Source organism: Limulus polyphemus, unplaced genomic scaffold, assembly GCF_000517525.1.
Source record: "Limulus polyphemus unplaced genomic scaffold, Limulus_polyphemus-2.1.2 Scaffold530, whole genome shotgun sequence".
Classification (NCBI taxonomy): Eukaryota; Metazoa; Arthropoda; class Merostomata; order Xiphosura; family Limulidae; genus Limulus; species Limulus polyphemus.
The window spans coordinates 307,692-330,140 of NW_013666140.1; the positions used below are offsets into that span (position 1 = coordinate 307,692).

At 33.8% G+C, this 22,449-nt stretch overlaps 1 protein-coding gene across 5 annotated transcripts in view; it reads left to right on the forward strand.

Annotated features, from left to right (window-relative positions):
* LOC106458900 (probable phosphorylase b kinase regulatory subunit beta) overlaps positions 1-22,449 on the forward strand; it is a 103,843-nt gene that overhangs the window by 79,009 nt on the left and 2,385 nt on the right. For all 5 annotated transcript variants that reach the window (XM_022385255.1, XM_022385258.1, XM_013918464.2 and 2 more), the window contains 7 exons: positions 2,466-2,523; positions 5,340-5,430; positions 6,798-7,000; positions 16,129-16,183; positions 16,435-16,511; positions 16,858-16,990; positions 22,098-22,205. In XM_022385255.1, the coding sequence (XP_022240963.1) occupies positions 2,466-2,523; positions 5,340-5,430; positions 6,798-7,000; positions 16,129-16,183; positions 16,435-16,511; positions 16,858-16,990; positions 22,098-22,205 (725 nt within the window). The remainder of the gene's footprint in view (positions 1-2,465; positions 2,524-5,339; positions 5,431-6,797; positions 7,001-16,128; positions 16,184-16,434; positions 16,512-16,857; positions 16,991-22,097; positions 22,206-22,449) is intronic.

Sequence of the window (22,449 nt, forward strand, 5' to 3'; positions counted from 1 at the left end):
AATATTTTAAAGACAAGTAGCGATCGATATATATGTAATCTAGCTAGCTATAGTAATATAGAAAATTTTAATGCTACAGAAAGTGTTGAAACAAGGAAGTAAAAACTACAAAAACTGAGTTACTTCAAATTTAAAAATATATATCCCTACTTTGGCAGATCACTGTAATTATGTTAGTATGAGCTAAAGTAGGGATAAAGAAATTTTAAATCTTAAGTAATTTAGTTTTTGTAGTTTTGTCTTTCTTGTTTCAATACTTTTTGTAGCATTGCAACTTTCTGTATTACTATATCTAGCTAGGTTGTGTGTGTGTGTGTGTATATATATATATATATATACATTGACTCCTACCTGTCCTTATTTATTGCATGAATAAATAATTGATCTTACAAATTTGCTGCTTTACGGTTTTCTGATGCACTGATTATGAAGAAGAATATTATATAGTTCCATACAATGCCTGATAGGCAAGTGAATTGGGACATCATTCATTATTACTATGTGCAACATATCAAGTTCAAAAATAGATTCAAATAAAAATTATAGTAAGAATTGAACATTCTGGTAAAAAAATGTGGTTTACTGTTCAAAATTTCAAACTAAAACTATTTTAACTCTTTCAAACCAGGAGGATGTTGCCAGCACCTGTTCAAAAATCCCAATTTATCCATTGGACAGTGACAGCTTTCAATAACATTTGTCTCCGTGGCTGAAAACTAATCCAAACGATGTTAGGCCACATATTGATCTTGGGCTCCTTACCTTAGGAAAGACATTGAACTGTTGGAAAGGGTTACTAGAATGGTGCCTGGAGTGTATAGGTTGTTATATGAGGAGAAGCTATTTTTTCTCAAATTGTTTTCTCTTGAAAAAAAGAAGAGTTGGGAGGGGGGGTCTTATTGAGGTGTTTAAGATTATAAAGGGAATTGATAGTGTTGATGCACCATCTTTTTTTCATATTTAACAGTGAGAATAGTTGGACTAGGGTACACAAATATAAATTTTGGCAAGGTAAGAGTCATTTTCAGCTAAGACGGTTTCATTTTTCTAACAGGGTAGTTGGCCTTTGGAATAGGTTGCCTTCGAAAGTTGTAGAGGCAGTAAATTTAAGTGAGTTTAAGAAAAAGCTTGATAAGTATATGAATGATAAGGGCTAGCTTTAAGATTTTTAAAAAAAATTATTTGTATTTAGTATAGAGGATGGAACAGCCGAGATGGACCAATAGGTCCTGTGTTGTCCCAAAACATTATGTTATTATCCACCTTTTATAAATAGACTGGAAATTTTATAAGGTACAATGACAATTATTAGGGTTAATAAATGTATTGAATAATTGTTCATTTTGAATTATTTTTTTGGGGTTAGGGAATCTCTGAAACAAGTCAGGAAATAAAAATACATATTTGAAGGGTTTTTTTCTGCCAAATATTGATTGATGTGCTTCATTAAAATTTTAACATACCTATTATGAACATGTTTTTTAAGAGCTCTATTCCTGGTTATTATACATGAAAAAGTCATACCGAAAAACATCATAATTCTTGCATTACCACCACTCTAATAAAGGACATTGTTATTCCCAGTACTATTGATCAGGATTAAACATAACCTCTCTAAACTAAAAATGTTAGCAAAAATTCTTCACTATTACTACAGCCTAGTGTAACTGTTTTAAGTACTGGGTAAGGGGAAGTAAGAGTAGGTTTAATATGACTCAAGATTTTTTAAATGATATACTTGTATCAGGGTAAATTAGCCGGTTGGTTGGAATTACAGTGTGAGTTAAATTACTAAAAATGTTTTGACAGACTGATTTAAAATTTTAGATTTTACAGATTTTGTTCGTATACTCTCAGTAACAGTAGGTTTGGTGTTCATAATAGATCCTAATCCACATCAATTATTGTATTTTATTTTCTGATAATTAGATTCATTGTTGTACTACCCAAATGAACATTGCATTTTTACTAACATTATTTTGTTTGCTCTTACCTACACTGACAATAAGTTCAAGAAGTGAATAATACATCAGTAATGTGCAGTGTCATGAACAGTGTAACTTTAAAATAAATTAATGTAACCTTCATTAAATAATTTTTGATACTTATACAATATTCTCAATAGATTGGCCTTGTAACATTTCTCAAAGGTTAAAAAACAAGGCATACATTATGTGAAAAACTAACACTATTCCCATGATTGTACTGTGTACTTGTCAAGTAATGTAACAGTGTTATTATAAAAGGAAAAAATTATCAATAACTGTGCACAATGTACCCTTTAATAACTGTGTAACTGCTTATTAACTGAAAAAACACTACTAAACCAATAAATAAACAATATACTCGAGTAGCTACTTGTAATATAATTTCTGTACTACATTAAATAATAAAAAATATTTTGTATTATTTATTTGTCCATTTCAACAATTAATTTATTTTCTTTCCTTATCCTTCATCTCCAGCTTCTGTAAAGGAAAGACTAGAGAAGTTGGCAAGACAAGCTGGAGCACTTAGACACTGGTAAACAGTTTCATGTATAAATCACATCAACAATCAACTTGGGATATTCATTAATATTTTGCTTTTACTGCATTAAATTTAAGATATTTCTGATCTGTTTCTTGTGAATGAAAAATATTTTTATAACCTTATTCAATTAGAAATGATGATTTCAGTACTTTTACGTTTTTACTTTGAAAAATTTATTTTGTTACTATGATTGGTTTACTCGAATACTTTGTGGTATTTAATCAATAATAGAAATACACCATTTAAAATAAAGTTATCTAATATTTAAAAACAGATATTTTGCTATATTTTTTAGGCCATAATGATCTTTATTTTTGCAATAATAAATTATTTTGATAGAAATGGTGTATTACTTTTATTAATTTGTTGTTGTAGCTTCATAAAGAACATAAATTTGTTGTATTTTGTCTGGATTGTATTAAAGTTTTTTTTGTAAATTGTAGTATTTAATTATCTAAACCATGTTTTTTACCATACATCTGATTGATCTGATTTTTAGACTAGATTTTTTTCTTTTAGCAGCAGCATTTTGTATTTACATGGGTACTATGTATATTGAATTTCATTATCCTTTTTTAATTTTTAACTTTCAAAATGGGCATAATTTTGTATGCATGTCTGTAGGTTTTAGGAGTTACGTTCAAAATTTAATTAAACAACTTTTTTATCATGGTATATAATTAAACATGGCAAAAAAACTTAGCTACTAATTAAAGTTTTAACATTATACAGGTTTTAAGTTCTTAATCTTATAAGGAAATATATTTTTTAAAAGTCCTAAATTTATCCTTGTGTCAGAATTCTCTAATTTATTTACCATTCCTCCAAGAAATAGGAAATTTAATATAAGTTACTCAATATAATGCTATTGCTCAGGCAAAGGATAATTTTTATAGCCTTCAAACTTATTTTGTTACAAAGATATTAAATAGAAAATCAGCCCCACTTGTCACACCTACCTCTTACACCCTCTCTTTCAGAAATTTCCAATAGTTCTTTCTTGTGTATAATACTATATTATTTATAACCAATAGACAGCCCAGGATTTAATCTATCAAATGTCATATTATATTATCTGGTTTTCTGTACAGAGAATTGTCTGTTTTGCTTCCAGTTCAAACTTTATTCCCATGGGAAACACATTGACGAGCTTAGCTGAATTTTTAATCTATCTTGTTACATAGGTAGAAAGCCAAAAAAAAAATTAGAATAGCTGTTGTCTGCTTTTTGCATGTCATTATTCTGTGTTCTTTTATGCATTATTTAATTACATAAAAAAAATTATTTAGTGCAATAATACCATTAATATAAAAAAAAAAAAAGTAGGGTTAAGTATTATTGACAGTCAACCAATAAAAAAGACCCAAGTAAGTACATTATTTCTTGTTTTTCATGTGTATTCTTTATTTATTATTATAAAAGTAGCTAAAATGTAAAAACTAGAAACTTTTTAGGTTAGAGTAGGTAAAATAAACAATAATAATAATAAAAATGTTCACAATATACGCTCCCAAGCAGCAAAAGTAGCTGTTGGATATACAAGACTGTTTAGTGTAAGAGTTATTATTTAGTTCATTTAGTGGTCTAATTTTTAATTATTATTCACTTTTTATAACAAGAGTGTCAAAAGTAATTATTTTAAAACAAGTGGATTGTGTGCTGTCTGTTTATTGTGTGAATTTATTACCAACAAGTCACAGACACCTACTGTAAAAGACTCCCAGCCCTCATATACATAAAACCCTGACAGTCAGCAACCCCACCAGGATTATACAGTGGTAAATGGTGGTAGAAGATGTGAATGACAGCAGAAATATGTAGGCCTACATATGCACAACTGTAGTGGTGACAAAAATAGTGTAGAGATTACAATCACACCATATAACCATGTCAACAGATTTTGATAAATGTACAGAAAGAGGTGAGCATCTTGGGTTAAAAGACAATGAACTACAAGAGTTTTTAAACAACAACAAGAGCATAGAGAGAAAAGATAGGATGAAAAACTAAAAGAAGAAAAGGAAAGAGAAGAAAATGAGAGAAAGGAGAGACCTATTGTAAAAGAATCCCAGTCCACACACACATATATATAAAACCCTGACAGTAACCCATACATTATGTAATTTGCTAGAGTAACATGAGGTCCATGTTTGCCAACTGATTTACAAATTTTATGGTAGGATCATTAATTTAGATAAGGTTTAAAGGGCAATAAAACTTAAGTATAAATGTATGTATACTGTTATGAGTTTAAAGCTACTTAGGATAATGAAATGTAGTTTCATGTTACAATTTGAAGTCCTTCTAGAAAGAAAAAAAAAGGGGTAATTTAGATTGATTTCTTTTTGGTGGTTACGAGGTCAGTCATATTGACCAACCTCATATATAGAGTTAGGGTAGATAAAATATAAAGTTTTACTAAAAATAATGTTTTATAATTATTTAGAAGGTTTTAGAGGTTACACAAATGAAACTTGAAAATTTTCAGAAGTATAAAAGTATTTTAAATCTAAACAGGAGAATCACTTGGACTAGTAAACAAAACTACTTGATATATTCAAAGACAAATCTTCATTAAAAACACTTAATTAAAAAATAAAATTTTTTGTGTTCAAAAGTCTGGTAATGTTTTTTGCAAATCTGCCAAATTTTCTGAAGATGCGCCTACTGTATTAAAAGTTATAATATGGAAACTAATGAGTACAAGATAGTTACAAACTTGGTCGATTCGACCAAGCCTGTGTTGAAAGAGTTACTTGTACAAACTCTTAGTATTGCAGTCAAATATGATAACATGTGTCTGTTAGGTCAGTGGTCCGCTACTGTTCCAGTGTTCTGGGGAAACTTGTAGACAGTATTAGTCCATACATTACATCGATCCTTGTCCAAGGAAAACAGGTAAAGTATATATAGATGTGAAGGTTTTCCTTTGTCAAAAAAAGACTGAAAAATGTGGTGTTTAAAGTAAAACCAATCTATTACAATTAAATAAATTTTTGAAGTGGATATCAACTGATATGATTTGCTTGCATAGCTAATCACATTTTTTAATCTTTTTTATGTAAAATGCAAAAAATGTGTGTTTCTATCATCACCAAAATTATTTTTAATGAAAAAGTTGTGATGAGTGAAAAAACAATATGTTAAATACAATATGAATGGAATATAAAGGTCAGAATGATGTAGTATTTTCTCTTCTTCAGTTTAATTGTTTCACCACATCCTAGTTTTCATTCTGTTGTTTAAACCTGACACTATTCTAGTAGTCTAAAAATTTATCCCATTTTTATGAATGTTAAGGCTTTACCTTGTTAGCTTATCATAATAATGTTTACATGATTCACATTGCAATAAATGTGCTTGCTTAATAAATAAGTTAATTGTAATGTTGGAGTAGAAGCTGCAGTGATGTATGGTGTTTAAAAGGATGGGAAGATTCACAGATGAGTTTCTTGTATGAACACCTGTTGAGAAATGTATAGTTTGCTTACGTACTTGTATGTTGCTATTCATCTCTCACTGTCAACATTTATGCTGTAATATCATAGCATTTGTTCTCATGTAGACTGGCTGAACTAAAACGAAGAAGTTGGATATTATTTTATATGATGTTAGTTCCTTATGAGAAGGATAAATATTTTTCTAAATAATCACAACCTGAAAATACTGTTTTGTAGGTATTTTGGCATTATTGTTTTATTTCTTCATCTAAACACATTCATCTTTACAAGTGAAAAACTAGTCTTTCAGTCATGCATTAGAGTTAAATGCATCCATAATTACAAATAGCATTAGAAAAATACATTTTTAACACATTGTGATATTACTTATATTATTGTTAATCTTTGTTTGAATGTTTCTTATTATCAAAATTTTTTTTAGTATGTCAATATTCTCTATAGAGTTCAGCTCTAATAGGCATACTATCAGAGTTTAGGATTCAAATTCATCCACTGTATGATGCTAATTTTAGATCACAAAGACTACATGTACCAGTCTGTTATAATGTTATTGTGGTATGAAGATCACATGAGTTAAAGCTCTAAGGAAAAAGAGAAACATTATACAAAAGGATCAGTTTTTACTTTTGGAGTAAATTTCATTGTTTCTATTTTTGTTTTCTTTTATGAAGAAAATGGGGTAATGTTGTGTCAAGGTACAAAATTTTTCATTCAGGCTATTACTTTTGTTTTATTTTAATTTCCTAGCTATAATTTTTAGATTGCTAAGTCGTCTCTATTAATATTTATCTAATTTGTACATAGATCACTGTGGGTGTGTTTAGTCATGAAGAGGTTGTCATAGACCATCCCTTGACTCCCAGAGAAATCAAAGATATTGTGTATTCACAGTGTCAGCATCATGACATTTATCAAGCAGTATTGCAACAAGAAATTATCCTATACATAGGAAGACTAATAACAACCACCCCACAGCTTTTTCATGGAATACTCAAAATACGCATTGGGTGAGCAACATTTACAGTATGATCTCCATAAAGTGAATAGCTGTTGTCTTCCAGTTTTATATGAAACTTTAAGGATTTAGCATTAGATACATAACATAAAGCTTAAACTGTTTTTGTATGGTTTAAAACTATATGTGTATCAGTATCTTTTTTGTGTATTTTAAGTGTATATATTAGACTCATCTTAAATCTTATTGGTGTATTTTTAAAAACACCACATGTCATAAGTGTGGCATCCTCAAATCATTTTTGTTTATCTGTTTTTCATTAAAGCATTCCAGTGTTCAAGTTACTTCTTAATGTTATTGATTTAGGAGAACAGTATATTTTTATTCTTATGTTTATTACTTATGGAAGTTGTGTATTTTATGGTAATGATGTATGAAAGAGACTATAAACTTCATTGTTAATATTGTTTTTATTTAATGATTAAACATTTTTGAAATATTTCTGTGAACCATTTATTATTGCTCATTTATATTAATAAATTCATGCTTGTTTAAATCTAATAGAGTTCTTGTAATTTATAGTTATTTTTGATTTGCACCATTCTTCATACTAATACAGAGATATCAGTTGTTCCTATTTTGGCAGAATTTTTCAATTTTTAATTCCAAATTATACCATTATGATCTTACCCTTTAAATTCAGATATTTTTTTTTACATATTTCAATTTGGAATTCAAATTACTTGAGCTTTTGAACAGTTACTTAACTGTTGAAAAACAAAAATAATCCACTTCGGAATAATAATAATAATAATAATAACAACAAAAAATCATGAAGTTGAACAAATTTGAAGAGCACAACAAAAATGGCTTGACACGAGTACTGGCAAACTAGAAGTGATATCTTGGTAGAATCATATAGAGGGAGTCACATGCATCTGGAGTGGAGGGTTGTCACATGCCGATTTACATGTGAGACACATTTGAACCAGTTGATTGTAAGGCTTATGGCATGCAAAAACCTTTTTTGCATAAAGAAGGCAGCAGTGAACGACAATAGCTATTTATGTGATAATAGGTAATGTGCTGTATCAGAATTACCAGGTTGTGTTTTTCCCAGTTTTTATTTCTCTTCATCAAACAGTTGTGTTTGATTTTCATTTATATAGGTTACTACTTCAGATAAACTACTTTCTACTAGCACATTAACACAGGGTACAGGTAGAGTGACTCATCTTTGGACTTATCAGCTATCATTTGCCGTGAGATTGATCGTTATATTAGTCAACCTGCTTCTCCTTATCTTGCCCCTATTCCCACTGAACCTGTTGACAAGGATTTTGACAGTCTTTCTCCTCCACCTGATTTTGCCCTGTCTGCTTATGCCCCTACTGCAGAATCAGTTAGGCCTAATAGTTTTTTTAGACATGATTTCTCATGTATGTTATATTTTATCCATTTCCCCAATTTCATACTATCCCCATCCTTCTTTGTTACATGCTACTTCCTTCTCTCAGTATTTGGTTTCCCCTCTTCTCTAGATATTAGAGTTCATGCTGAGCATTTTATTTTTCAGATGGTTGAGAGTGCCAACATGCCTCACCCTCCACAGGCTTTGGATCAGTTTACCTTGTTCTACCATCAGGTTGAATGTCCATTTGTCAATTCTCAACAGTTAGAATTCATGTTACCCGTGTGGGGGACAGACCCTGATCATCCTGTTTGTTTATCCTATGCTTATTTTTTCCACCTTCATCTTACCTACAGTACTTGTCTACCATCCAGCTCCTTTCTGAGGTGATCCATAGAGATCCTGAGGGCTTTTCGGGGGATTGCCTTTTCCTGATTACCTCCACATTGGCATGTTTGTCTTCTTCAACTCTAGCCTTACATACGTGATTTCTCTGTTGTTGGAATCTCCTGGGGAGGGATGCAGCCTTGTCCCTAGTTTGTTGACTGCCTACTTATCTCTAGAACTTAGATATGACCCCTTTTCTACAGTGGTTTGTTTTTAGTAATATTCCTGAGACTTTGGAATCCCATGGAGTCAGAGTGAAAGCAAACTTCCCTTTCTTCTTTGGTTGATCATTTGTTTCATTCTGAGCATAGACATGCCCGTATTACTGTTTCCCATCCAGCTCTTTCCCAGCCCTTACCTATTCTTATCTCCAGGGGTTCCTCACCTCGTCGTTTTTATCCGACACATTGCCCATAGTACCCGTGACTACTGTCTGGTGGGATTTTTCTCCAGGTTTGTGGATGACCAAGGTGGACATTGCAAATGCTTACCTGCATATGGACTTCCTGGACACTTTACTCATGGTGGTAAAGTGACTGCAGAAATTATATAACGCTTTCTTTTCTGACTGGTGTTCCTATTTTGAACTCTTTTAGTGTTGGCTTCTATATTAGTATGTAAATCACAGTCTAATTCTGAGTAGTAAGCAGTATTTCAAATCTATCATTCAGAAGTATTGAGTGATTGAAAACAACCACTAAAATGTTTTATTACTTAATTTTTATTTTCGATTTACAAGTGACCAAAAAAAATGCTGAGTTCTGAAAAATGTCAAATAATTTAATGCTTCAAACTGATTAATCTTATTGTACTGAATACTTCTATAGTGAAACAGTGCAATTTACACTGTTTATTAAAAGAATACATTAAAGATTTTTATTCAGCAAAAGAAAAACAAATAATGTTTTGTCTGTGTACTGAAATGTAAACTGAATCTTAAAGAAAGTATAATTCTTTTAGTTAAAATGTTTACAAAGTTGATGATTCATTCCGATAAGGTACATTACATCTTCTCACATAAATAGCTATTCTCGTTCAGTGCTGCCCTCTACATGAAAAAACATTTTTACACATGCCACAAGCCTTTTATCTCCCCTCAATTAAAATTGACTGATTCCAATGCATCTCTTATGCAAATCATTATGCAACATCCCTTCACCAATAAGAGTGCAACACACGACTTATGTTGTGACTCACTCTATTGCATTCTACCAAATTATCACTTCTCATTTGGCAGTATACTCATGTTCAGACGTTTTTTCTTTTGGTGTTCTTCGTGTGAATTGCATTCGTGATTTTGATCATTTAATTTCTGAAGTGGAATTTCTTCATTACTTTTTCTTTATTTTTTTTTCACAATCGCATATTTTACATCACACACATTTGTTTGATTTATATATTTCTGCAATGAATTCTGAAATTTATGTTCCCACTTCAGGTATCATACCTCTTACTAGCACTATATCACAAGCTGCAGGTGGGGGAGTCTCATCATTGGACTTATCTGCAATTATCTGCTGTGAGATTGATCATTATATGGGTCAACCTCCTTCTCTTGAACTTTCCCCACTAATCCTCATGAACAAGCCGAATCTGTTTGGGCTGATGAAGATTTTGATAGCCTTTTTACACCACCGGATTTTGCCATGTTTTCCACTACCCTACCTATAGAATCATCTAGGCTTAATATGGCAATTTTTGACATGATTTCTCAGGTATGTGATGTTTTATCCATTTCTTCGACTTCCTATGAAGCTTTATTACCTCCACATTGGCTCCTTTATCATCTTCGGCTCTTGCCTGACACACATGGTTTCATTGTTATTGGAATCTTCTGGATTGGGATGCAACCTTGTCCCGGGTTTGTTTGCTGCCTTTCATGTAGGGCCCTTTTTCTTTGGTGGTATATTTTCGCTCATGTGCCTGAGACTTTGGAATCACGGGTGTAATCTGTGCATCAACACTACCCCTTCCTCATTGGGGGCACGTTTTTCACAGTCTGAGCCATGACAAACTCCTGTTCCTGTTTCTCGTCATGGTTCTTATCTACCCGTACCTCTTTCAAGGGGTTTCTCATCTCAAGGTAGATGGGCCATTTCGCCAAAGGTACTGGTGACTAACCGGTGGGTTCTGGTCTGGTGGGAGCTCAATTGTATGAATTTGTTCCTCTTTGGTGATCTTTTACTACAGATCCATAGGTGCTTTTGGTTTTATCAGAGGGACTTGTCCTACAGTTTCTTTCCCTGCCTTTGTCTCAAGTACCCTTTTCCTTCCCCATGCCTTGGGATTCTACCACCAGCCAGCACCTGTTAGAGGTGGTACTCGATCTTCTTTCTCAACAGGCTATTGCACCTGTTCATCATCTTTCTCCAGGCTTTTATTCCAGGCTGTTTGTTGTCCTTACAAACACCAGAGACTGGTGGCCAGTAATAGATTTTTCCTGCCTCAGTCACTTTTTCATTCTGCCCCATTTTACCTTGGAGTTGTTTCTCACCCTCAGGTGTGCTTTTTCTCCGGGTTTATAAATGACCAAGATGAACATTGCAAATGCTTATTTGCATATCCCAATATCTCATAACTCATGACCCTCTCTTTTATTTGTTCTCTACAAGGTGGTTTATCTGTTTCATGCACTGCTCTTTGGACTTGCTTCAGCCCCATATGTTTTTTGGGTGGTCAGAGCATTCATTTGTCACTTTCATGCTCTCAGGTTATGCTTTCCACATTCTTTAGACGATTGGCTACTGTTAGCTGCTTTCTAACAGGAGTCCTCCCTTCCCACTCATCTGCTGCTTCTGGAAGCAGCTCATGTCAGTTGGTTAATCAAATTGTAAAACTCATTCTTTATACATACCCAATATCTTGTCCTTTTGGGTGTTTTTATTTTTCAACATCTATCTCGGTCAGGCCCACCCTTCTCTTCTTTGACTTCATTCGATGGAATTTCCTGTTCTCCACACTCTTACTGCACCCTCTATTACAGCTCATGAGGTTCTATTGCTTTTGTGGTTTTGGTCTTCCATGGCAGCCTTTATCCCCTTAGGTCAGGGTGATATGCAGGCTCTTCCGTGGGCTCTAACTAGTGGAATCTCCCAAGGGATCCTTTGATGGCTCTTATTACCCTTCCCCCTACCCTTGTCAACAATCTGCATTGGTGGTTACGCATGAGTCACACGTTGGCAAATGTTCCACTTCCTCCTTGTCTGGATTTACACATTTCATGTACACATCCCTTCTGGAATGAAGGGAGTGGGTCAATCAACAGGAAGCTTCGGAGTTTTGTTCTGCGACCATGGGGTCTTCTCATATCAGCATCCTGGAGTTTCTCACTGTAAATCATACTTTGGTTCATTTTCTTCATCTGCTTTCTAACAAGAATTCACAGTCTTGTCATGGATATGACAGGAATGCTTGCTTACACTTCTCACTCCATTTGAAACTTTTTTTTTTAGTGAAAATAAGTAATAGTATGGCGCTTTTGGAGAAACTAGTCACAAAGCTTCAATAGTGCAATTCAAAATCAGAGAAACTGCATACTTTTTGCTGGTCAGGGGTTGAAACAAGCCTTTCATCACTGCCATCTTAGCAGAATCTGTGGAGGCTCTACCCCTACACACAATAAACATGTCTATCCTCACATTCTCCTTCTTCTCCAGGTGATTTCGATCATCCTTGCTACTCCATGTTCAGTTCTTCTGATAGCTCCTAACTAGCCATCTCAGCTGTGGTTTCCACAGTTCTCCAGCTCCAACTTCCTCCTCCATTACCTATTCCTCTGACTCCATCCCTTCTTTGTCACTCTCAATCACTGGTGCTTCATCTGGTCCTTCCTGTCCTCCGTCTTCTCACCTGGTATTCCTCCGGTCCTTGGCAAGGATATCCAGCTTCTCCCAATGGTTAGCTTCTTTTCTGGCTTCTTCTATTTGCCCTTTCTTCATGGAAATTTCTCAGTGTAAATGGAACATTTTCTGTCATTTGTTTCTGGGCTCAGGGTTTTACCCTGATCAACTCGCTGTTCCTCATAATGCAGATTTCCTCAATGTAAATTTCTCAGTATAAATGGAACATTTTCTGTCATTGGTTTCTGGGTCCAGGGTTTTACCCTGATCAACCCACTGTTCCTCATAATGTGGATTTCCTTGCTTGGCTTTTAGATTGGGGATCTTCTGTCTTCTCAATCTCACATTTTTGGGCTAACTTGTCCCACATCTTTTGTTTTTCTTGATACCACATGGTGTATATCTCTCCTACACTTTACCTGTTCATGTGCTCCTTCTTGATTCCTTGTCCACCACAGCGGGCTGCCCGATCAGATTAGGATATTAATGTGGTCCTGCACTGCATCACTTTGCCTATGATCAAACCACTGTCCAAGTGCTTGTTTCGTGTACTCTTTATCCTTCTACATATCTTCTCCTTTATCCAGATAATTTTTTCTCCCTATCACTTCAGCGGCTCATAAGGTGAATTCCTCTGTTTAGCCGATCTCCCTTCCTTCCATTTCTCACATTTATCCTTAGCCTGATCCAGATAGATTTCTTTGTCCTGTACATGCTCTTCACTGTTATATTGCCTGTACGGCTTTCTTCTGTGGTTCCCATTCCCACCTCTTTCTTCCTTGGCAGCCGTCGCCTGTTCATGATCTTTCTCCTTCCACTTTCACCAGTTGGGTTTGGCTCTTTATTTGATTGGCTTATTCCTCGTTATAGTCTTCCTCCCATTCTTTGTTCTGGGTGTTTTCTCATCCAGTTCGACAACTTACCTTTTCATTGGTGTTTCATCTTCATCATCCCTTGAAGGTAATTCTTCAATTGAGCATGTTGAATACACATAATACGTTCATTTGCATCGGATCACGGTTTCTTCCTCTCTGGGCTATTGTCTTCCACCTGTAGCCATTCTTCAGACTTCAGTGAGACTTTGGCTGGGTATGTTATTTTTTTCTTATTCTTTACTTTCTTTTCAAGGGGTCTTTTCCCTTTTATTATTAATCAATGTTGGATCCCACTCTGTAGCGAGTGGTGCCTGACCAGGTATTCTTTAACTTATCAAATCCACCCTGTAAGGCCATATTGACTTACATATTATATTTCCAATGCACAATGCAGAGATGGGGTGTTCCACAAGATTGCTTGTAGGTTTATCCTCGCAATGGAATTGCTTAAAAACTATGCCTGTCCTAGACCGTACTCATCCGTGGACTACATGGGTAAAGCAGAAGGTGATAGCTGCCCATCCCTGCAATGCCTTGTATTGAATAAATCAGTATGGTTTGCTTCTAAAAATAGGGTTACGTGGTCACCCATTGCACTGTCTCTGGTGTTGTCATTCCTCTGGACTCTCCACCATGTTTTCCCCCCTTTTCTTCTAGTGGAGTTTGAGAGTCCTTACCACTTTCCAGTTCCAAGCTGCTGGGGAGGTGAACCATGGAGGCATCCTTCTGAATGGGTTAATGAAATACAAAATACAGACAGAATATATAAATGATTATAAAACCATTCAGTTGAGAGTAGGGGGGGTGTTCTGCTGATGTAAATAATGTGATATTCTCCAGTATGAAACAGGTGTAAATGGGAGAGAGCCATCAAAATTGCAGTTCATCCCTTTGATTGTGATCCCTCATCCTACCCCCACATGGATGTTGGTTCCCATTGGCTGGGTTTTGGATTTAGAGTTGAATCAATCAACATAAGTTCTCACACTCACGTATTACAGATGTCTATATTCCTCCCTCAATTATACTCTTGTTACTCCATGTGTGTTGTGGGTCACGGTGGAAGTACTTGCAAATTATTATGGTTTTTCCCCTTCCGCTATCACTCAGTTTTTATTATTCTGAGGATATTACTGTGCTTGTGGTGGTTCCAGTCGATTTCAATTTGAGGGAGATGGTTTACATTACGCAAACACCTCTTTTCTACTTTCACCAGATGGCTGGGTTTTGGATTGTAGTTGACTTGCTACTGGTATGATCCTCTTTCCTACCCCCCACTTGGATTGATGTCAGTACCCAGTGGCTGGGTTTTTGATTGTAGTTAGCTCACCAATGGTATGATCCTCATACTACCCCTGCATGTATTTCAGTTCCCAGTGGCATGGGTTTGAGATGTAGTTAACTTGCTGTGTACGGTCCATCACATCCTAGCCACTCTACACCAAGGACACATCCTTTTAATTTTACCCACTTTTATATTTTCTGGGATAGAGTTTCATAAATATTATATGGTTCAGATCACAATCTGACCTTAGTTCTCTCTCACTTGGGTGTGCTCCTCTGTTTTCTGCCCATATGTGCGACATTTTTCTTCGATGGGCGTAGAGTATACCTGGTTCATTGCAGTCCCCCACATCAGATCTTAGAATATGTCTGTCTCATCTTAGGGAGTGTCCTTCAGATTCTTTCAAAGGATGCTTTTTTCTTTCCCTCACACTTGTCCCTCCACCTATTCAATGTGGGATTCTAGCTATTTATGTGTGAGAGAAGGTAATGTACCATATTAGAAGTTATAATTTTCCTATACTGAAAATGTATTTTTGATAGGTACTTACTTCCTACCCTTCCTCTCTACTGAAAACTGGTGCTTCCATTTTCTACTAAAACTCGAAGTATTAGTTCGGTAGAATTGAATAGAGGGAGTAACATGCTTCATGAGAGGGTGGAGGATTGTCGCATTATGATTCAGGGGAGATAAAAGGTTTGTGGCATATGTAAAAAACATTTTGCATACAGAGGACAGCAATGAATGAGAATAGCTATTTATATGAGAAAAGGAAAGAAGCTATTCGAAATACATTTTCAGTATAGGAAAATTGTAATTTCCCATCACTGTAAATTTCCTTGATGATAGGTCTGAGTTTCTGTATAATTATAGTTTCATTAATTCTGAGATCCCAATCATTCAAGGCTGTAACTAAGATAATAAACTACAGCAAGCTACTCAACATTTTTATAATCTATGTAAATTATGTTTAATAATACAAGTTTGAATTTGTAATGATTTTATGATATTGAATTTTATTTGATTAAATTGCAAAAACAAAAACCCAAAGTCTAAATACTAATTTACATATTGAATGTTTACACCTAGAGTCAGTTGTACTAAACACAGTAATTATGTTTGTATGAAAACTAATTGATCTACATTTTGGAGTTATTTTTCGTATAAAGCTTTTTGTGTGTAAGTAATTACCAAGTTAACAACATTCTGTAAATGTTTTAAAAATCTGGTAGCATAACATAGGATTTAATGGCAAAATGCATTCATTTGATGAAAGAAGAATAAAATGACAAATTCACCTTGAATCATGACTGCTTTTCAAAATATGAACTTTGTATATCTTGTATTTGTAACTATTAAGGTAATTCTTCCTTTGTTGTTTAGGTGGGTCATACAAGCAATAATACTGCACATGAGGTTCCTAAATGAAAACCCACCTGTAAGTAATATTAGAAATTACTTGTTTATTGTGATTTTGCTATATATATATAAAGTTGACTTGTATTTTTGTTTTTTATAGCATAACTATTACATAGAATAACAAGAAGATAGATTATGAACTTCAGTTTTAAATTACTTGTATGCTTGTATCATAAAAAAACATTTACATCAATTTATATCTTGTTTTTTTTATTTACATGAATTAAGTGTAAACTGATAAATCACTAATAGTGACTTATGTTCCCTCAGTGTCTAGAGAGTCTTGCTCCTAGTGAAGTCAGAAAGGTTTTGTACAGAGTTCTGTCTCATGCAGACCATGGTGGCGGGTATGCATTTAATATTATATTGTATTTCTAAAGATTTAAGGAAAAAATATGAATAAGTATTTAACCTTATTTTGAGCTCTTGTCTTTCTTCAATTTAACATGGTAAGGGGGAGATTTTTTATCTGTGTATTGCTGTTACTTACCCATCTCAAAAAGCAATACATTTTTGGTGGCCTTACACCATCTTCAAAATTCTAACCAATACCAAATTGTAGTTCTTATTGCATACTGTTACACTGCAATATTATATTCATTGTTTTGTTTTTTATGTAACTTACTGACTTGCACATTCAAAATTGTTTTAAAATAACTTACTCAATACATTTTTTTAACTGTGTACTTAAAGAATGTCAGGTCATCAGAAACGCCAAATAGAAGGTGCTCTCTGCAGAGTTCCAAGGAATTTTTATGACAAAGTATGGGACATAATGACTCGAACACCAGGTGGCATAGTAGTAGCTGGTCATCACCTCCCACAGGTAAGAGCACTTTGTACTGTCGCATTATATACATCCTAAAACATGTAAAGGTATTTAAGTTTTTTGCATTCTGCAGTGTATCAATGACTGAAGTTTAGTAGGGTTTATTAAAAGTATTGTACATATTAATTATTTTATGTACTGAATGAATGTACCAAAAGTTGTATATATATATATATCTAAATTGAAACCTTGATAAGTAATAATACGGAATGATTTTAAGGATCTAGTCATTTGAAATTAATTCTTTTCAATTTAAATTCAGCTTCATTACATGTATTTGAATGTAAACTTAAACATGTGCAAGTCATATGAGAGAGAAAGAGAGAAAAAAATTGTGTGTTGCAAAGTTATTCACCCCCTACCAACAATGTCACATTTTGATGAAATACAAGTAATATAAATAAATTTTTTAATGAACTTGTTTTTATTCAAAACTCAAATGATCAAACTTAACACTGATATGTGTGAAGGAGGTTGAATATTAGCAAAACCTGCAAAGAAAATATATATAAATTGAAATCTGCTGATTGCATGAGAATCCAACCCCCTAAGTCGGTACTTGGTGGAAGCACTTTTGGCAGCAATTACTTCTGTGAGTATACATCATCAATATACCAGTCTTTACAAAATGCTGGCGTGTATGAGAGAGTGGCAAGAAAGAAGCCATTACTGAAAAAGAATCATCTTAAATCTTGAATGGAGTTTGGGAAAAAGTATGTAAATGATACTGCAGACATGTGGCAGAAGGTTTTTGTGGTCGGACGAGTCAAATATTGAGCTCTTTGGTTTAAATTCGAAGTGTTAGATCTAGTGCAAGCCCAACACGGTACATCACTCAGTGAACACCATCCCAACTGTCAAGCATGGTGGTGGCAGCATCGTGTTATGGGGATGCTTCTCATCAGCAGGGACTGGGAAGCTTGTCAGGACTGAGGAGAAGATTGATGATGCAAAGTATTGGAAAATCCTAGAGGAAAACCTGCTTGAGTCAACCAATAATCTAAAACTGGTTCAAAAATTCACATTTCTGCAGGACAATGACCCAAAACACAAGGCCAAAGCCACACTGGAGTGATTTCAAATGAAGAAAGTGGATGTCCTGAATGCCCAGTCAAAGTCCTGACTTTAATCCCATAGAAAATTTATGGCGAGGCTTGAAGATTGCAATCCACCAATGAACTTGTCAGAATTGGAGCAATATTACCAGGAAGAATGGGTAAAAATTACACCATTCCATTGTATAAAGCTGGTAGAGACCAATCCAAAAAGGAACACTGACTTCCATCTCAGATATGTAACTTTGCAAATCTTTCAAAGTCACTCTTGGCTTCACAGTGGCATCCCTAACCAGTTTCCTAATTGCCCGACTGCTTTGTTTGGGAGGGCAGCCTCATCTGGGTAGTGCCTGGATGGTATGAAGCAAACTCCACCTCTTAATGATGGAATTCATAATACTCAAAGGGATAATCAATGACTTTGAAATTTTCTTTTTACCTTTTTCTGATTGGTGCTTCTTTACCATTTTATCCCTGACTTGTTGGAAAGCTCCTTGGTCTTCATGGTTAATTTGTCATATCACTGTGTGAGTTGTGGCTTAAGTAGTTGCATTTACTCTAAAGTCAAATTAAACCACTTTTATTACCTACAGACAGAGACCATTACACTAATTTTGTTACATTTCAAACTGATCTTTTGCACCTGAACTGATTTAGGGTTTCTGTAGCAAAGTGGTTGAATACTTATGCAATTGAGAATATTGTAATTTTCTTTGAAAATCTAACTTACTTACATAATATCAGCATTTTTTTAGCTTTCTCAGTTTTGAGTAGATTGTGTAGATTCTAAAGTCCCATTTGAAAGTTTCATGATTGTGAAGCACTTTAAAATAGACAAATGCTTCAACAACACTCTCTCACAGGCTAACTACAGACTTATGGCCTTGTTGCAAAATATTAAACAAATGTTTCAACTAAGCTTTCTCATGATCTGAACTGCAACTACAAAATAAACACATGCTTCAACTAAGCTTTTTTATGAGCTAAGCTATAGACTTGCAGATGTGTTGCAAAATGTTAGTTGTGAAATGCTAACAAAAGGTGAATGTTGAAAACATCTGTCAAGAACAACTCGCATTGTATTAAACATCGTCTGCATATCAGTGAGAAGTGAGAGGATTCTCTTGTAAGGTGACTCAAACTTACAGTCTAAACAAATGTTTTCATGGATGTAAATATATCAACAATTGTAATCTGGTCGGAAAGATGTTTATTCAAGACACACTAGACAGGATGAGAAATTGTATACACAGGTAACCTTTTACATCATTTGACATCCAGTTCTGGGTCACTGAGCACCAATAACGAAAGAGAGACGAGTCCACTCTTATTGCTGGACCAGTCACCTCAAAGTCTACCCCCATGAGTTTGAATGAATTATGCTGAAAAACCATTTAAAAAGTGATGTCTCTGGAACAAAATGGTTGTTTCCAGCCTCGAGGTTGCTCCAGGCAGTTCCAGTTGTTCCAGGCTTTCCAGTTGCTCCAGTTTTCTCAGATATATACAAGAACACAGAATGGCAGTTTATCTGTTTGTGCAAGACTTGCACTACACTAACTCCATACAAGTTTTAATTGCTACTCTCCTGTAACTAATAATATTGCGATGAGGAATTATGATGTATAATTTAAAAGTTGTTAAAAGTTAACTGAGTAATGTTGATAAGGTGTTATGGTAAGAAGCATTATGGAACTAATGAATGTGGTAATCAATATAATGTTTATTGTTAATGAAGTATAATTATGTTAGTAAGTGTTAATAAAGCATATATCTTTTTGCGTAGAATTAGGCTCAGTATCTTTATTCCTTGCTTTACTTGTAAATTTCTTTAATTTGTTTGTCTCGTTGCCCCAAACGATGCTCACTCTGCAATTGCAAACTCAGACAGCAACAAAATGTGGAACTTTGCAGGGCACTGTATCAGTAAAGTAGATTGTTTAAAAAATATACTTCACCAGTTTACTCTTGAATTATGTTTCTGTTTGGATGTTGTTACACATATGGTTTGTTCTAAGCTACATATTTTGTTGTCATAATATTTTTATTCATCTTTAAAAGATACATGAAAAGGCTAGTTGAACAGAGGTCTTAAAGTTGAAAGTTGCTGCAATACTGTTATGATATGATGGATGAAAATGACTGTAACAGATAAATGTTTATTAATACCATTAACCATAGACACACACACACACACAGATATAATTATTGCACAAAGTTAAACTGTTAAAAACTTAGTGTGATAATCATGCAGTCTTGACACTAGGTACATCCATCAAAACCATAAACTAATAACATAGAACTTCACCACCAATATGTTCTGACACAAATAAAGCATACAGTACTTGAGTTGACAAAACATTCATTAATAAGTAGTATGTGTTCTGTTAAATCTCAGTGGAACTTGTAATCATTTAAATTACATTATTATTTTCAGGCTTAATACAAGTTTCCAGTAAGAAGTATATAATATTTAAGCTACACATTATTTCTTATATACTTCTGCCAACAAAGTTTTTCAATCAATGTCAGAGCTAGTAAGTCCAAATGGATTACAGCAATCAAAGACTTAATAGAAATGCTATTTATAGTGGCTGTTTGTGACATCAAGTTCTAAATTTATAGAACAATTACCTTAACACCTTCTCTGAATTTTTTTTCTTTCTCAGTGCCACTAACACATTGATCTATGTGGCCAATTTCTTATAAGACAAAAGCAGTTTTACTTTTCAGATTAGAAACTTGTTTAGCTACAAAAAATGAAGATGTAATTGATGGTACAAGTCAGTTTTATTGTTAGATTAATGTTAATGTATCTGAAGTTCATTCAATATATTATAAGATTTTATAAACCTTGAAATCAACATAGTAATAAAAGGTCTAGGGATGTGACAAGTATCCAATTGGATGTTGCACTATACAGTGAAGTGCAATCAGTTTTTATATTACTTAATTGGATAACCAGATAGCATTTCCATAAACTGATTATCTCACAATATTACAAAAGTATCATACTACTACTAACTTGCATCATCTAACACACTGGTGCTTACTACAAGCTTCTAAACATAGTATCACTTTTTTCATTAGTCATGGTAGCAACAGCAAACACAATTCAAAGGACAATATTGACAGGGATCATGATGTTAAGCACTAAATCAAACTGCCATGTGCTGCATTCATTTAAAGGGTGTAATGGGGTGGGAAATCATGGGCATGGTATACCTGTACCTTTTTTTTTTATTTAGTTGAATGCCTTACTGCCATTATTTCAAACAAATCTCACCTTACCTAGTCATGCAGTAGATTTTAAATTCTGGCACTTCTTTATCTAGCACTACTCCACTGACCACACATTCGTGTGGAACTGAACATCCTTATTGAATTTTCAAAAATCAATGACAAAGTAACTACTTTAGTACTTTACTATAAGGAAATAGTAACTCATGCCTGTTGCACATTTTTACTATTTATAGCCACATCTGTTATCCTATCTAAGAAAATCTGAATCTGATTGGATATTAGGAGCTAGAAATTGAATATCCAGCCAAAAGCACTTTGTACCATCCTTGTAAAAGACATACATGTCTTCAATTTCTAACCAATTTAGTTTACATAACCATTGTTGAAAACAGCATTTTGCTACACAAAATCTGAAATTTATTTATTAAACTTTCTTTTACATTATTGTATGTGGTTACCAGTGCTACAATTTCATAATTTAACATGTTTTGTTTTTTAAAGAGCAGTTCATAACTGCCATAAATGTTAAAGTAAAATATATTACTTATTTTTTATAATTTATCAGTGATAAAGAACTCTTGCAGTATGTATTGATGAAGCACCTACTTTTCACATTTACTCCATATTATTTAAAACAACTTTAATTCAAATGTACAATATTCTTAGATTATACTGTATGTAATATTTAATTCAAATATGTATTTTCACTATGTACTAATTAATTTATATTGTTTTGATGTGAATTTGTATGTTTTTGATATTGTGTACACATGCATGCATCTTGATATGATGATTGTTTCACACTTTAGCAACCAACACTTTCAGACATGACAGTTTACGAGTTAAACTTTTCCCTACAAGTGGAGTTGTTGCTAAGTAGAATAGTTCATCCTGAGTATCGCCAAATAATGGTGGAGGTGAGGTTATTCAGTAACAGACTAATGAGCTCAAGAGTTATTTTTTAAAACGTGATGGTGTTTAAAAAACATCATCAAAGTATATCTACAAAGCCAACATGCATATAGAGTTGAAATATAATAATTTATTGAGTGATGATTTGAGAAAATGTAATGCACAGCAACAGTGTCTTTTCCAATTATAAGTGTCTACATTTGTAATATTATGCATAGTAGAAGAATATTTCAATACTGTATCTTCATC